This window comes from Nylanderia fulva, unplaced genomic scaffold (genome assembly GCF_048542155.1).
Source record: "Nylanderia fulva isolate GAGA-0341 unplaced genomic scaffold, ASM4854215v1 Scaffold458, whole genome shotgun sequence".
NCBI classification, from domain to species: Eukaryota; Metazoa; Arthropoda; class Insecta; order Hymenoptera; family Formicidae; genus Nylanderia; species Nylanderia fulva.
Genome location: NW_028190541.1, coordinates 10,703 through 26,396, shown reverse-complemented (window position 1 = coordinate 26,396; position 15,694 = coordinate 10,703). Strand labels below are relative to the sequence as shown.

At 32.1% G+C, this 15,694-nt stretch overlaps 3 protein-coding genes across 3 annotated transcripts; 1 reads left to right on the top strand and 2 right to left on the bottom strand.

The window, feature by feature from the left end:
* Positions 1-3,149: 3,149 nt before the first annotated feature.
* On the bottom strand, positions 3,150-3,905 carry LOC146721541 (uncharacterized). The gene has a single exon (XM_085486630.1). The coding sequence runs from the start codon at positions 3,903-3,905 to the stop codon at positions 3,150-3,152; it is 756 nt and encodes a 251-aa protein (XP_085342756.1).
* A 3,503-nt stretch (positions 3,906-7,408) lies between these two features.
* On the bottom strand, positions 7,409-8,978 carry LOC146721540 (uncharacterized). Its single transcript, XM_085486633.1, has 3 exons — positions 8,930-8,978; positions 8,324-8,862; positions 7,409-7,685 (listed from the first exon to the last, which is right to left on the bottom strand). The coding sequence occupies exons 2-3, from the start codon at positions 8,852-8,854 to the stop codon at positions 7,557-7,559; spliced, it is 660 nt and encodes a 219-aa protein (XP_085342759.1). The 5' UTR covers positions 8,855-8,862; positions 8,930-8,978; the 3' UTR covers positions 7,409-7,556.
* Positions 8,979-10,475: 1,497 nt separating this feature from the next.
* On the top strand, positions 10,476-15,169 carry LOC114928860 (uncharacterized; the record flags this gene model as incomplete). The annotated part of the gene is given in 6 exon segments (XM_085486632.1): positions 10,476-10,523; positions 10,598-10,755; positions 11,083-11,209; positions 12,076-12,714; positions 13,425-14,491; positions 14,494-15,169. Coding segments are annotated over 5 exon segments (2,647 nt in total), but the record flags the coding sequence as incomplete, so codon positions are not given.
* Between the last annotated feature and the right edge of the window lie 525 nt (positions 15,170-15,694).

Here is a 15,694-nt window from a genome sequence, read left to right as displayed (position 1 = left end):
TTTTAAAGGCCACAATCCCAATTTGTTTAACCATTGTCTCCCGATTAAAGTCGGTCCTGAGCCTTCCAAAACAAACAAATCAGCTCTATCTTTTTTTCCGTTGAATTCTATTTGTACGTTTACTACTTTTCCGACTGGGTTCAAAATACTGTTATCGTACGTTCTTAATCTGTTAGCGGTTTTTTCAATTTTAAGTCCTTTGAAAAATTTGTCATATCCTAACTCCGACGTTACTGTCGCAAACGTTCCGGTGTCAATCTCCATGCGTATTTGTTTACTATTCACGCGTACGTCCAAGAACATAGGCTCCGCATCGCCTTTGCTACCTTCATACCACACACAATCCTTGTTAACACGACTCTCGATCTTCATCTTGAAGAAATTGTTCCTATGTGTTGACTCCTCTGCCGTCGTTGTTGACTCCTGCCGCTCGTCGTCCTCTAGTAGTTTCACCTGATGTTGATCCTGACCGTTGTCCTTCCTCCTGCATGCCCTCTGTAAGTGACCCTTCCTGCCACAATCGCGACACTTGTAGTCCCGGAAACGACATTCCTTGCTGATGTGGTTTCTTCTACCACAACAATAACAGACTATGTTGTCACTTTGGTCTCTCCACTGCTGTGTATTATTCCCCTCTGCATTCCTGCGCTTATTATATTCGTGACCCTCGGCTTTCTTATCCCATTTCAATACTTTATTTGCGCTCCGTAGTGAGAAAACATCACTTTTTTCTGTTTTATGTTCCAATACATTTAAGGAATTTGATGCATTCTTTTCTGCCGCTTCTCTGGCGACCGCTTCTTTCACCGCATTGTCGTAGTCTAAGTTTTCCATTTTGAACAGCGCAATTTTTGTATTATAGCTTCTTAGACCACATACAAATTGATCTCTGAGTGCCATTTTTATGTCAGCAAAATTACAATATAAACTTAATTTTTTTAATTTTGCCGTGAAGTCGGCAACGCTTTCATTGGTTTCTTGTTTTGCCAAATTAAACTTACACCGTTCCATGACCTCTGACGGCTTTGGCGCAAGGTAATCACTCATTGTTTTAATTAGGTCTGCATATGTCTTAGTTGCCACCCGGTCTGGTGCTACCAACTGCTTGACCAACTTGAAAGCATCTTCATCCAGTCTTGTCAACAACTGTGCTGCCTTCTTCTCTGCTTTGACGTCGTGCGCGATGAAATACATTTCGAGGCGTTCCACGTACGTCTCCCAATCATCCTTATTCAATGTGAAATTTAGTTTCACTCCGTCCGACATGGCTATAACCGCACTATCTTTGCTAGCCCCGCTCGAACTATCGCTGGGAATGTCGCGAGCGTCTTGCTGTGCTTCGACTTTCTTTTCACTGTTGCCGTCTTCCTCACTTTTTTCACTAGCTTTGCGTAACTCTTTCTTGACTATGTTACGCAACGATTCGCGCAAGTCGTTGAAATTTGTACTTCCTTCCAACACTATGCCGCGTTTCCCCAATTCTTCTATCAAGGCCTCCTTGTTCAGGGTTTGGATCCACGAGGTACCTTCTTTGTTCGACATCCACTAGCTGTCTGAAGACTGTAGTTCCTTTTTTTGCTGTGCACTGCGTTCGATTCTTTGCACTACTCGTCGCCAAGTTGTTATGTACGTAACTACGGTGGTGTGCTAAAGGATTCTCTAGACGTAAATCAGTATTACTGGATATCAGCTTTATTCTACCCCTTACAAGATACTGGCCGTCGGGCCCGCGGCCTGTGCTACGGGCGGCTGCCCTTAACGGCTCCCCCCCCATGCTCCACTCTGACGCCGCCTCTCCGGCCGCGTCACGTCTCTCTCACTCATACTCAACATGCTCGAGCGTCCATACATCACAATTGGCATATGAATAAACATGCAAAAAGATCGCAAATAGTTGAAACAATTGCATAAGAGATTGGGCACAATAAAATAGAAAATGGATAAAAAAATTTATCTATTCTGCGTTACTAAATTGCATTTCATGTTTGATATTGAACTATTCCTTATTTCCCGTTCTTATTTTCTGTTTTTTATACTCTTTTCCTTATTCTTTTTATTATGCGCAGATCCCAAATGTCAGACTATTAAGTCTTATCTAATCTACATTAAATCTACACTAATAATCTACACTAATAATCTACACTGCATGCTGTAGATTTCCTTTAAATAATTATATTATTCATATGCTTTTGGTGTCTCTTTTTCCCAACATGCGTGTGTATTTGAGAACATCTTTTTTGTTATATAGTCTTCATCTGTTTTATTCTTATTTTGGTTGAATACATTTTATTATTTATATCGCTCATTTGTTGCAGCAATGACAACTCAAATATAAAAAATATTGTAGTTATGAGCACAGGGAAAAAGGTTGCTACATGTACTATTATTATATTAAATCGTCTCCTGAAAAATCACAATTTTGGAGTTATATATTATTGTTGTAGCAAATGTATATGTATTTATTAATTTTTCCTTATTCTCTCTAGAATATCATATGCCAATGATCATATTTTTATTGTTAAAATGTTCTTTAAATCTTATTACTATCATTACTTGTATCACATTATTGCTAATAATAAAAATGCTCATGATTTTATAAATTTCTTAGCATGATCGCATATTAAACCTTTTTTATTTAATATCCGTGATAGAACCTGGCAGTGTGTGATTTAGGCTAATGTTTCAACTGTTATTGCGATCTTCTACGAAATTGAAAAATTCCTACTTATTTTTTATCATTCAAAAATAATGTTTATTAAAAAGTTAAATTATTTGCAAATATTTAATATTGTATGCATTTGAGCGTTGCAATGCAATATCATGATACAAGTAAACATAACAAAAGAAAGGATTAATGTGTCTACGTACGTATGTAATTTCTTTGATTTGTCTTATTTTTTTTACCTTTTAGTTTACCTTTTAGTTTTTACCTTTTTTACCTTTTCCTATTATTTTTTCATCTTCTTTCTCTTTTTTCTTCTTTTTTAAATTCTGTTGCTTTCATTTTCTTTTTTAGGCCTATGGTAGAGAACTAAACGTAAGCGCTTACGCTTACGTTTGTATATATATATATATATATATATATATATATATATATATATATATTCCTTTCTTAAATTTTTCCATTGAATAATTTTTACGCAATTGTTTTATTTGTTCGAAAAATTTTTAACTTTTCTGAGAGGTGCACCAGTTTTTTTTCCAGCATGATTATTGTATCTCGTGCGAGAGTATATTTTTACAAGAATCATATATCTTAATGTTTGCACTCGATGATTATAACACACATCATTAATATCAAACCATGTAGCATGCATTTTATTTGTTTCTTCTATACACTCCGCAACAATTTTATCCAGAATTTGTGTAGATGCCCAATAATGCTGCCATGTTTTATTAAATACTAATAACTGTATTCTCATTATGTTTATAAAATAATTTGTTGGGCGTACTAATTTTGTAATTGTCGGAGCGTCTTCATCATCATTCGGATATTCTCTAAATTGTATGTATTTCTCATTTGCTGTTAACTTGTCCATTGGCGTTTTCATCATAACATCGCGGCATTTTTCACAATTATTTTTTTGAAAACTTCGACGTGCCACAAATCCAGCGAAGAATGCTATTGCATTGTCATCGTAACTGCTATGTTGTTCATCATTTTCGATATTTTTGTAATCAAAATATTCTTCGACTATATTTGCATCCTCTGCAAGTAACTTATCGTTTTCATCAACATCATATTCTAGAGTTGTACTGCTGATTTCCATAACATTTTCTATAGCCTTAGTAAGTTTACTCGGTTCATTAATCAGAGTCTCTGTTTCTGGGCATTGTACATTGCCTTTGTCACTCGTTTGAATATATCCCGTGGAAAGTATGTGCCTGATGGAAAGTCGTATCATTCTTGCAGTCGGATTAGGATTAAATCCTCCGCGTTGTCGAAGTTTGGAAAATAAATGTTGCACGGAGTCTTGATTGCATAATCCTGTTGCTAATTCAAATTCTTCATTTTTACTTAAGAGTGCTTTATAAGTTGCAAGAATAGCTTTTATAGTTATAACAAAACCGTTGAAACAAGGTACTTTAGTTATTTTTTCTGGTGATTTTGACCATTTTAAACACCATTCTACAAATTCTGTTAATAAAATCTCAATATCTGGATTTTTAGGGGATAATGGTCGTTTTCCGCCAAATTTAACATTTAAACTGTATGAATTGCAAGCATCGATAATATCATTCATGCGTTCTGCAAAATCGGCTGTAGCTTGCCATGTATTTGTATTTAATTCTCCTGCATGGCCAGCTGTTCTTATCGCGGCTGCAAAAGTATGACTGAATAATTGGAATGCTCTTTTCACATTCATAGCTTCGAAACTATTTGGACGAATGTGCGCTTCTGTTATGTGTGACAATAAATTAGAACCTCCTTTTGTGGAATTGTCGATGGACCATGTCGTTTCAAAGTCGGAGTAGGAAGCAATTATATTTCCATCGCAATAGATGTTTTTATGCGTCCTCAGGAAACTTGCCAATCTTTTTACCAGATGCGGAAAATCAAAGGAAGCGTAATATTTTTTTTCTTTATATATGAAAAATTGCTCTGATGTATCAACACCGAGTTGAGCATAAGCACTTTGATTGCATGTGCCTTGATCACATGTCACAAGTTGCACATCAGCACCTGTTTCATATAATCTATCTAAACATTCTTTTAATAAAATAATTATTTCATTCGCCTTCATACATTTTCCTGGAAGAAAATATGCTATAGGTTGACGCCATGGGTGCCGTGCATTTAAACTATCTAAACAAAACACAAACACACATTTAGCTCTCTCTGATTTTCTACCTAGAGGTCCGAGATCTACAAGGCCTTCTATTTCATTTAACTTAGATGAATATTCCTCATACGATTTAATATACATTTCATCCCATTTCAAAGCACACACTCTTTCCTCCATTGGTAATTGAGTTATTTTTTCTTTTAATTTATTAAATATAAAATTGCAGAATCCTGGTTTTATGTCATATTCTTCTAACCATCTTCGTATTGTTCGCTGTCCAGGAAAATTGCAACCCGCTTTCTGCGACAAAATGCAGAGGGTGAATAATAATAAAGTTGCCTCGATAAATTTTTTTCTTCTTCTGTATATTTTGCATTTGGTGTATGTAACTGTAAATTTATCATAGCTTTTGCCACAGGGTGCAATTCTAGTTCATTTATCAATCTTTTTACTACCTTTTTTTTTGTTTATTTTCCTTTGGCTTTTTAGGTATACGTCTCATACGTAGCCGATATTTTAAACTTTTTATGTGTTTTTGCAACCGAGCATTTTCACGTTTTAAATTATTAATTATAATATGTAATTCATTATTCGTATTTTTTGTTTTATTGATTTTTTCTTTCTTTGGCAAATCAGGTTTATTAATAATTCTTTCATAGTTGGGCGGCTCTAGATGTATCCATTCTATGATATTTTCCTCTTCCGCTGGAATATCAAAACATAAATTTGATGGTCTATATGTTTTAAGTGATTGTTCTGCCGGTTGCTCATTCATCATTACGATATCTGAATTTATTGTACAACTGGTAGATGCAATAACTGGTGTGGCGTTTTTTTCGATTACTTCAACTCCTTGCTGTATGTCTACTTCTTGAGCTAGTCTATCTATTTCCATTTGTCTGCTTTTTTTTTCGCTGTGCATAATTGTACTCACTTTCAAAATGGATTGGTACAGCATCCCGCTTCAATCTTCTTTTTGAACTATTTGTGAAGCAGTCATCATTAAAATGGTCCTCGCATAATTCTGCACATTTAAGGGACTCGGGAGACCATTTTTCCAATCTAGTATTTCCTGCAACAGAAATAGAAGAAAAACATTTTATGTGTGTGTGTGTGTGTGTGTGTGTGTGTGTGTAGATGAGTGAGTGACTGAAAAAACATCATGTATTTCATATTTCTAATTAATTATGATAAAAAAAGAAGAAATAATTATAACTACAATTAATGCAATAATAACGAATATAAAAAAATATAAAAAACAAAATTGTGCATAATTATATTTAGACTGTGCTTTCTTCTTTTATATTTATTTTGTTTGATTTTATTTTAAATGTATTATTTATTATGTAAAAAACTAAAATTATTATATAAAAAAAATAAATATTCGGCAAATCTAATTTTTAAATATATATAAATCTGCAAAAAGAGTAAAAATATTTCTCTGTAAAAATATTTTATTTATATTTCAATCATTTTCTGCATTTAAATATAATGAGAAATATGCATATCCAACAATAAATATTTGCCGAATATTTATTTTTTTACATAATAAGTAATACATATAAAATAAAATAAAATAAATAAAAAAAGGCAGAGACCAAGTTTTGAAACCTGGGATCCCGAGATTACTACTCATGTCCTCTTCCGCTGCGCTAGCAGCACCGATCTAAAATGTTTCTTTCTTTAGGCCTTTTATAACGATTCTCTAAATTTCAAATATAAAAAAATATTGTTTTTACTTATAGAAATACTTTATTATAGAATTTTGGAAAGCTTTTGAGATAATCTACAAGAATGTGTAATGAAAAATAGGTAGTTCCATTTTAAAAATTGAAGGTGAACCTTTACATGACCTTCAATTGACTATCCAATGTCAAATCAATGGCACCATCTTATGTCCCCCTCTGAACCCTACAACTTTTGTACGAAACATTTTTTTCTATAACTTTGTGATTTCAAAATATTTGCCTGTTAAGATTAAAAAGACTCACCCTGTATATTCTCTTGTCATATTTAAATTAAATTTAAGATATATATATGGTTTCTTAAAACATTTTCCTATACGTGTAAAAAAATTATTAATTTTATTATTTAGAAAGTTATAAAAGCTGTATGATATTAAAGAGAATCCAAATAAATATTTTTCTTTACTTGCATAATATGTCAAGGAGACATGTAACAAATATGTGCTTTAATCACATGTGCAAATATTATGGCAATGTCAAAGATAAAACTAATTTTTGAACAAGATTAAATTAAATAATAAATTCTAAAAGACTTTTCACAGTTAATTAGTTTTTTCACAATAATTGAATTTAATAAACCAAGTGTTTTTCAAAAAGAAAAGTTATATAACTGCATATAAATATATAAATTTATTCATATATTAATTAAAAATTTATATTTTTTATTTTAAAAACATTTTTACTTCTTCTAATATTAAAAAGAGGAACACTTTAGAAAATTGCAGTTTATGTAGAATTAAAAAATTAAACTTTTTTTCTATAACCCCGTGATTTCCAAATATTTGCCTCTTAAGATTAGAAAAACTCACCCTGTTATTAATGTTAGAGATATATATATACATATACAGTGGCATTACAAATAATTGAGATAAAAGGTATAGTTACAATACTTTATTATATTTCTGTATATCTTAAGTTTACAGATTCTGCACATATATATATATAAAAATTAAATATTTTTTTAGAAATAATGAGTTTCATTTTCCTTAAGAAAAATGGAAAACAAATTAAATTTTTTTTCTAATTATAAAAAAATATTAATTCCGCCTCTGCCTCTGCCCCTTCTGCCTTCTCTGCCTCTTCCTCTCCATCTTCCTGCTCTTCCTCCTCCTCTACCATGCATGTAGAATAGAAAATGTTGTAATTCTTCCGGCTGAAACATACAAAATGAAGAATATATTGATATGTATATTATCGATACACACACACACACACACACACACACACACACACACACACACACACATACAGGGTGTTCAAAAAGTCCCGGACCGGTTGAATACTGAACTTGTAAAGTAGGCGTCGCACTGAAAAATGACCGTGATAAAAGTTGTAGGAATCCCTGGCTATCCGATGGTGACCTTGGCTGTGACCTTGTAATCTCAAGGTCATTTAAAGGTCAAGTCGATTTTTTAAATGGAACCCATATTTTTGACCCCGGAAACGAAAAGAGCGGAAAATTTCACGTTCAGATATGATTTCCGCTCTTTTCGTTTCCGGGGTCAAAAATATAGGGTTCCATTTAAAAAAATCGACTTGACCTTTAAATGACCTTGAAGGTCAAGGTCAAGGTCACAGCCAAGGTCACTATCGGATAGCCAGGGATTCCTACAACTTTTATCACGGTCATTTTTCAGTGCGACGCCTACTTTACAAGTTCAGTATTCAACCGGTCCGGGACTTTTTGAACACCCTGTATATATATATATAGACATAGAAATAATACAATTAATGAAACGATTTATATAAAAAAGTACTATGCTAATACAAATTTAAAATAAAATTACTTACAGTTAATGAAATAGATACAGTCGGCATCGTCGCCGTCATCGTCAATGGCATCGTCGGCATCGTCGCCATCGGCATCACCGTCGGCATTGGTATCGTTCCCGGCATCGTTCTCGGCATCGGCATCGGCATCGGCATTGCCGTTGTCGGCACCGGCATCGTCTCCGTCGGCATTGCCGTTGTCGGCACCGGCATGGTCGCCGTCGGCACCGGCATGGTCGCCGTCGGCACCGGCATCGTCTCCGTCGTCGTCGACACTGGCATGGCCCGCATCGTTATTGGCATCGTCGCCGTTGGCATCGACATCGGCATCGGCATCATCGTCGGCATTGCCGTTGTCGGCACCGGCATGGTCGCCGTCGGCACCGGCATGGTCGCCGTCGGCACCGGCATGGTCGCCGTCGGCACCAGCATTGTCTCCGTCGTCGTCGTCGTCGTCGGCACCGGCATAGTCGCCGTCGGCACCGGCATTGTCTCCGTCGTCGTCGTCGTGGTCGCCACCGGCATCGTCGCCGTCGTCAAGATCGTTTTCATAACGTTTTCTAGACAAAAAAAATAATATAAAATCGTTCTAATGTGTTATACAAAAATATGTTTTTATAAACTTACAGTAGTTCGGGACCTCTTCTCTCGTCAAGCGTTGAAGACGAACTGAAACTGATCATCACAATCGCACGCACACACACACGCGCATCGTTTTTTATTCGCACAGGATTCGCGAATCGTTCGGCGAGATCAGAAAAACGCGGCAAAAAAACACTTCAACGTAATCCATACGTAAACATACATAATATCTGACATATTTTATTAAAAAAAACAAAGAATATATATATATATATATATATATATATATATTTGTTTCATATATCATATCAATATATATTATATATTGATATAAATAAGTAAATCAATTTTATAAACTCACCACTATTGCGTAACCATAAATCATGTCTCGCACCCGTTTGTAATGGAAATCGAAATAAACGTTTTCCATCTTTTGTCCTAATATTTGTGCAATTTAAATACACACATTTATCGTAAAACCGGTGTTTACTCGACATTGTAAAATAAAAATAATAATTAGCACCAACACCAAAAAAAAAAAGAAAATTAAAAAATGCGAAATTAAAGAAAACAGGACACTAACAAATAAACAACTAACACTAAAATAATCTTAATTAAAAAACTAATTATAGTTAAAATTAATATGAAAGAAACAAATATACTAAACACGCGTACACAACACGTAAAATTTATTTATTTCAAGGAAAAACAGCGAAAAAAAGCGATCTCTATCGTATTATAACTCTGAGCGTATTATGCGATGCAATCTGTGGCACAGCGAGTGGACTGATTGTCGTATACAGATTGCAAGAAACATTTGAACTAAAAAAAATTTAATATCTAAATTATGTGTGTGGGCGTTTGCATTAATAATTAAATTCCTTGCAGAATTAAAAAATAATTTATTTTGTTCCATTACAAAAAAAATTATCAAATAATGATATATTGATTATTCTTACACATAATAACTTATTTGAAAAAAGTGAAAAAAAAAATCTGAAAAAGGCAGGGGTTTGAACTTGAAATGTCCACGATTTCAGCTCGTCATCTTAGTCGCTCGGCTACGCATGCTACTTGACGTTCTTTTATACCGGCATGATACATTAGGCATGGAAACTTTAAATAATTGTACATTATTGCACGTTGACATTGCACTTCATATTAATAGAAGCGGCGATAAATATTAAATATAATATAATATATATTAAAAATTACATTCCAAAATCCAAGTGGTCGAACAATTAATCGTTCTTTTTATTTTAATTAAAATAAGATTTATATATTTCATTACACATATATATATATATATATTTTAATAATTATATTTTAGTTTTTATACAAATTATATAAATATATATATATATATATATATATATATAAAGAGAAAAGATCGCACATATACAGAATGAATACGTGATACTGAGTTAACACGAAAATTATGGGCGTAGCACGGACTCGCACCAAATACAAACTTTATCGACCTTGCCAGAAAATGGGTGTGCAGTTAGTTCCGATATTGAAAACGGGTGCGAGGGGCGCTTCAAGCAGTCCCGTAAAAACGGTAACAGCCAAAACGCCGGCCTGGCCGCTCTCATCTTTCTCTCTGGCGACACATGCTGTGTGCCGGTTTTGTATGCAGGTTATATAGCCTTGAATTGCGCGGTACTAATATTAGTTTTGATGAAAATATTTCATTATTTTTGGTATTTTTAGCTTTTTACTTTAGCCAAACTATGTTTTCTTTACTCAAATTGAAACATACTAAAACATTAATAGTTGTGAAATCTACAAGTCTAATTAAAAAGAAAAAAGATTATTTGATAAAATTAGACAATGGAAACGATGGGTTGGAATATTTCTTTGTAAATCGGGTAAGTAAAATAAACTGATTGTGACCTAGAAAAGTTAAATGTTTCTTTCCGTTCTCGAGATATTATGTTTTAAAGTCTTCCAAGACACTTGCATAATGGCAGCTTTCAGGACAATAGTGATTTCCAGGACTGCCCTGGAATAATTCTATGTATAATGGTGTATTCCAGGATTTGAAAAATAAAATATTATTTAAAATTTTTGGATGTTTAGAACATTATAATAAATATAAATAATAATAAAAAATACAAGAAATTGCAATCATATCCAATTGGTTCAAATGAAAAAATATTTAACAAATGTTACGGAAAAAATGCAATTAATTTTAGTTATTTTCAGATGAAAGACACACTCTTATAGAAATAAAAAAGAACATAGATACCAACTCACCAAAAATTCTAATAAAGGATGTTAACAAAGGGTCAAGTGACCAATGTGAAAATAATGAAACTACTGGTAATTTTTATATACTGATTTTTTTTATAATTATAATTATTGCCTATTATACTGCATAAATTATATGTGAAAGATCAAATTCTTTAATATTGTTACTTTTAGTATTTAAATACTGAAGTTTCAATATTCTAGCACTGTGCTGTAAGAGAATCTTTGTCGAAAGTATATATCTTAAAATATATCTTATCAGACCTCTATTCTAATATTAAGTAAATCAAATGATACAATAATTTAAGCATTTAATAGAATCTTAATTTAATTTTAATAAAATAAATTTAATTTATTGCGTGTGAAGAAACATAGAAATGATACTAACGCTATACTAATTATAAGTAATTTCTATACTAATAATTTGTAACAATCTTCAGAATTGCTTCACAAAGTAAATTTAAGAATGCACAGTTTAACATTGTAGATGCAGTTGGTTCACTGATGCAATTTAGAAGAGCAGTGAAAGATATAATAAATTGGATATATGTATCATTAACAAATTATGAAGTATGTAATAAGATAACATAAAGTAAAGTAATTTAATTTATTTCAATAAAAATATATTTAAAAAATGTGTATTATGTTATAATATTATTAAAAAATTGTTATAAATAATGAACTGCTATTCTACCCAGATAGCACAATAGTTTGCAAAGAGTTCAAAAGAGTTCGCAAAGAATTTATTGAAGCTTCACTAAATTCTTTGCGAACTCTTTTGAACTCTGCGAACTATTGTGATATCTGGGTAGCATTACGCAGTAATGAAATCTTTGTCGAAAGCAATTTTTAATGGACACAAACAACAATAAAAGCCATACGTGTAAGTTATATTATTAAGAGTAATATTTACAAAGATGTTTTTGAATTATTTGCAGGTAATGAGCCAATTAATATAACAAATAATGACAAATGTGCTTCCAATGCAGACACAATAAATCAATTTCATATTCAACATGAGGAATCAAATACTATAGTAAACTCATATTTAGATTTGGATGTGAAGTCCGATTTTCACAATGATAAATTACAGAGCAATGTTATAACTAATGAAAATTTACAAAGTCATACATTAGATAAAACTAAATCTTCTAAAACCTATCCTCGAATTATAGAAGACAAGAAATGCAAAATAAATATGACTATTTTATCAAAAAGTAGTGACACAACAGCAAATAGTTCATGTAATACATCTATTCTGGGGAATTTGGAACTTTCTGATGTAAATCTTTCTGATGTAAATGTTTCTGATATGAATGGAATAGACATAAATAATTTTGAAAATTGTGGTACAAATTTAAATAATAATAATGGAGAAGAAATGATTCACGAAGTACTAGCTGAAAATAAATCCACGTTTACATCTATCACTGAAAATACTGAACTGGACAGCACTATAGTACCATTTTGTGATTTAAACGGAGTTAAGAATTCTTCTATAAACAACGATATAAATAACAATGACAATAAATTATATTGCAGTAACTCACAAATTGAAAATGTCTCGCAAAATACAGGTATGTATATTTTTATTAATTTGTTCCTTTAAAAAGTATTTAATTATGTTCGCAATATTGGTTTCGCTAAAGACAGTATATTTACAGTATATTTAAAAAGAACAATATTATAAAAGTTAAATTTAGATTTGTTATTAAGCTTAAATAAAATATTTAATAATTTTTATCCATCAAATTATTACGTAGGGTAATATAAACTAATACTAATTTAATAACTAAAAATATAATATAAACTAATTTTTAATTTTTTTTCTTCGCTCACAATAATAAAAAAGTAGTTAAGCGTCGTTTACAATGAGATTTTAAAACGTAAGACGTAAGAAATTGAACAATCACAGACAAGATTAGAGAAGAATAATCTCTCTTCGACTGTATTAGTCAATTTCTTAAGTCTTACGTCTAAAAATCTCATTGTAGACGACGCGTTACATATCGTTTATAAATTCTTTTGAATTAAGCTAACTTAATGTAAATAATGTGGTATACTTTTTAAATATAATTTAACTTTAATTTGTTATTTTTAAAAATTAAATTCATTAAGTATTAACTTATTAAATTGTCAATAAATAAAATTTATTAATTTTACTCAATTATTTTCTTTACTTAGCATTTCTATAATTTGATAGAATAATTTGATAAAAATAAAGCATAATATTTTTAACATTCATATATTTTTAAAATAAAATCTTTTAAAATGTTTATTATTTCAGATTTTGAGAAAAATAAAATTTCTAATGTAAGCGATAAAGATTCAGATTATGAACCATCTATTCAGAGTTCAAATGATACTGATATTGAACATACTGATATTGAAATAAATGATGATTTAGAAATTGCAAATAATGAATTTAGCATATTAACAAATTCTTCAGAAAATGCAAACGAAAAAAATATGTTAGAAAAAGAAATAGAAACATGCAAAGATGATGAATTATTTGTAGAATTGTCTCAAGGGCCCAAAGGAGATAAAAAATATAATTTTTGCTTTTACTGCAATACTATGCAAAGTAAAATTGCTCGGCACCTAGAATTAAAACATAAAAATGAAGAAGAAGTAAAAATGTTTTTATTACTTCCAAAAAAATCTAGAGAGCGAAGAAATGCAATTAGTCAAATAAGAAAAAGAGGCAATTTTAAATATAATACACAGGCAGATTTAAATAACGGTTCCATGATTGTTGTAAGAAGATCTACTAAAGAAGAGAAGCAATGTGGTTCTTATTTTTTACCATGTTCTAAGTGTAGAGGACATTATGCAATACATAATCTCAGGCATCATTATCGTTATCGCATTTGTGCTAAGAAGAAAGATACAACTCGAAATGTATTAAAATTAGCACGAAGCGCTGCACAATCTGTTCATAATCGTGCAAGCCATAAATTAAGAAAGGACATTCTTCCTGTCATGCGAAATGACAATATTTATAAATTAATAAAGTACGATTTATTAATTATACTATACGGAAATTACCTCTGTCAAATTCATAAATTGCAGCATTTAGGAGACCACATACGACAACAATTACGACTTCTTGGACGATATTTAGAAGTATTAAAATCAATAGAACCGGCAATACAAGAATTACAAATGCTATTTGACCCGAAATATTATGATATTGCTATAAAAGCAGTAAATATAATTGCTAAATATAATGAAGACACAGAATCATATGATATACCATATAATGCTACAGCTATGGGCACATGTTTAAAAAAATTATGTAAGATCTTAATCAACGAATTTATTAAACAACATGAATACGAAAAACAAAAATCAGCAAAGCAAAAAATTTTCTAAAGATTTTAGAAGTCGAATATGGTAGTACCGTTAATAAAACAGTTACAGAAATACAGACTAGAAACAGTCGAAAGAAAAAAGTTAATCTTCCGAAAACATCAGATATCAAAAAGTTAACCAATTATTTAGAAGAAATAAGAGTATCTAGCATGCGAGAAATAAAAAATAAATTCACGTTTTGTGCTTGGAAATCACTTGCTGAAGCAATATTAATAATGATTCAAATTTTCAATCGGCGACGTGCAGGAGAGATAGAAAGAGCTTACATTGTTGATTACAAAAATTTCATAAAAATTACAAAAGAGAATGAATTATATAAAAGGTTACCACAAAAAGAAAAAATATCTGCTTTAAAGTACATTCGTTTCACAATTCGTGGCAAGCGCAAGCTAAATCGGAACGTCCCAGTCCTTTTGAATGCTAAAATGAAAGAGGCTTTAGACATAATTTTAAGATATCGGAAATTGGCAGGAGTAAGTTCAAAAAATCCATATATATTTGGATTGCCAGGTGCAGATAAAAAACGATTTAGATATTTAAAAGCGAGTAAATTGATGCGTGAATTTGCTAATCTATGTGGAGCAGAGAACAAAGAAAGCTTACGTGGGACTATTTTACGGAAAGACATGGCAACAAAATGTTCACACTTACCAGATAGTGAAAATTTCTCCTTTCTCCTCTCACTCTTCTATTTCTCTCAAGGCATATATCTCTCATTGCTTATTTTATGGGTCACCTAAGGATATACCTAAAATATTTACAGACACGCCTGTGCAAACTGAAGAACACTCTGACACTATTATTTAACCAACTCTTTCCAACCTTACTCCTAGCTACCCCACTACGCACACGTGTCGACTAAGCTCTCAACAATCCGCCCCCGCCACGCCTGCCCCCCTTCTCTTTTCCCCTCCGCTAATTGGCGAGGGTCATCCCCGATCCTCCTAACACTCTGTTACCTCCTTCCCGAGATAAAAACCCTTCCCGTCACCACACCCTCCCTTCTCCTCGGCAGTAAGGTAAAACGGGAAGCTATGAATCGATTTCAGTAAGCCTATGCTCAGTGTCCTATGTTCTGGGGGCGGCGGTGGAGCTACCCATCTAGCATTTACAATGATGCGCGTCAAGGTTGGTGGTACCCGCGCCAACGGTCAATTCCCCCATCTTTCCGCCCAATATATT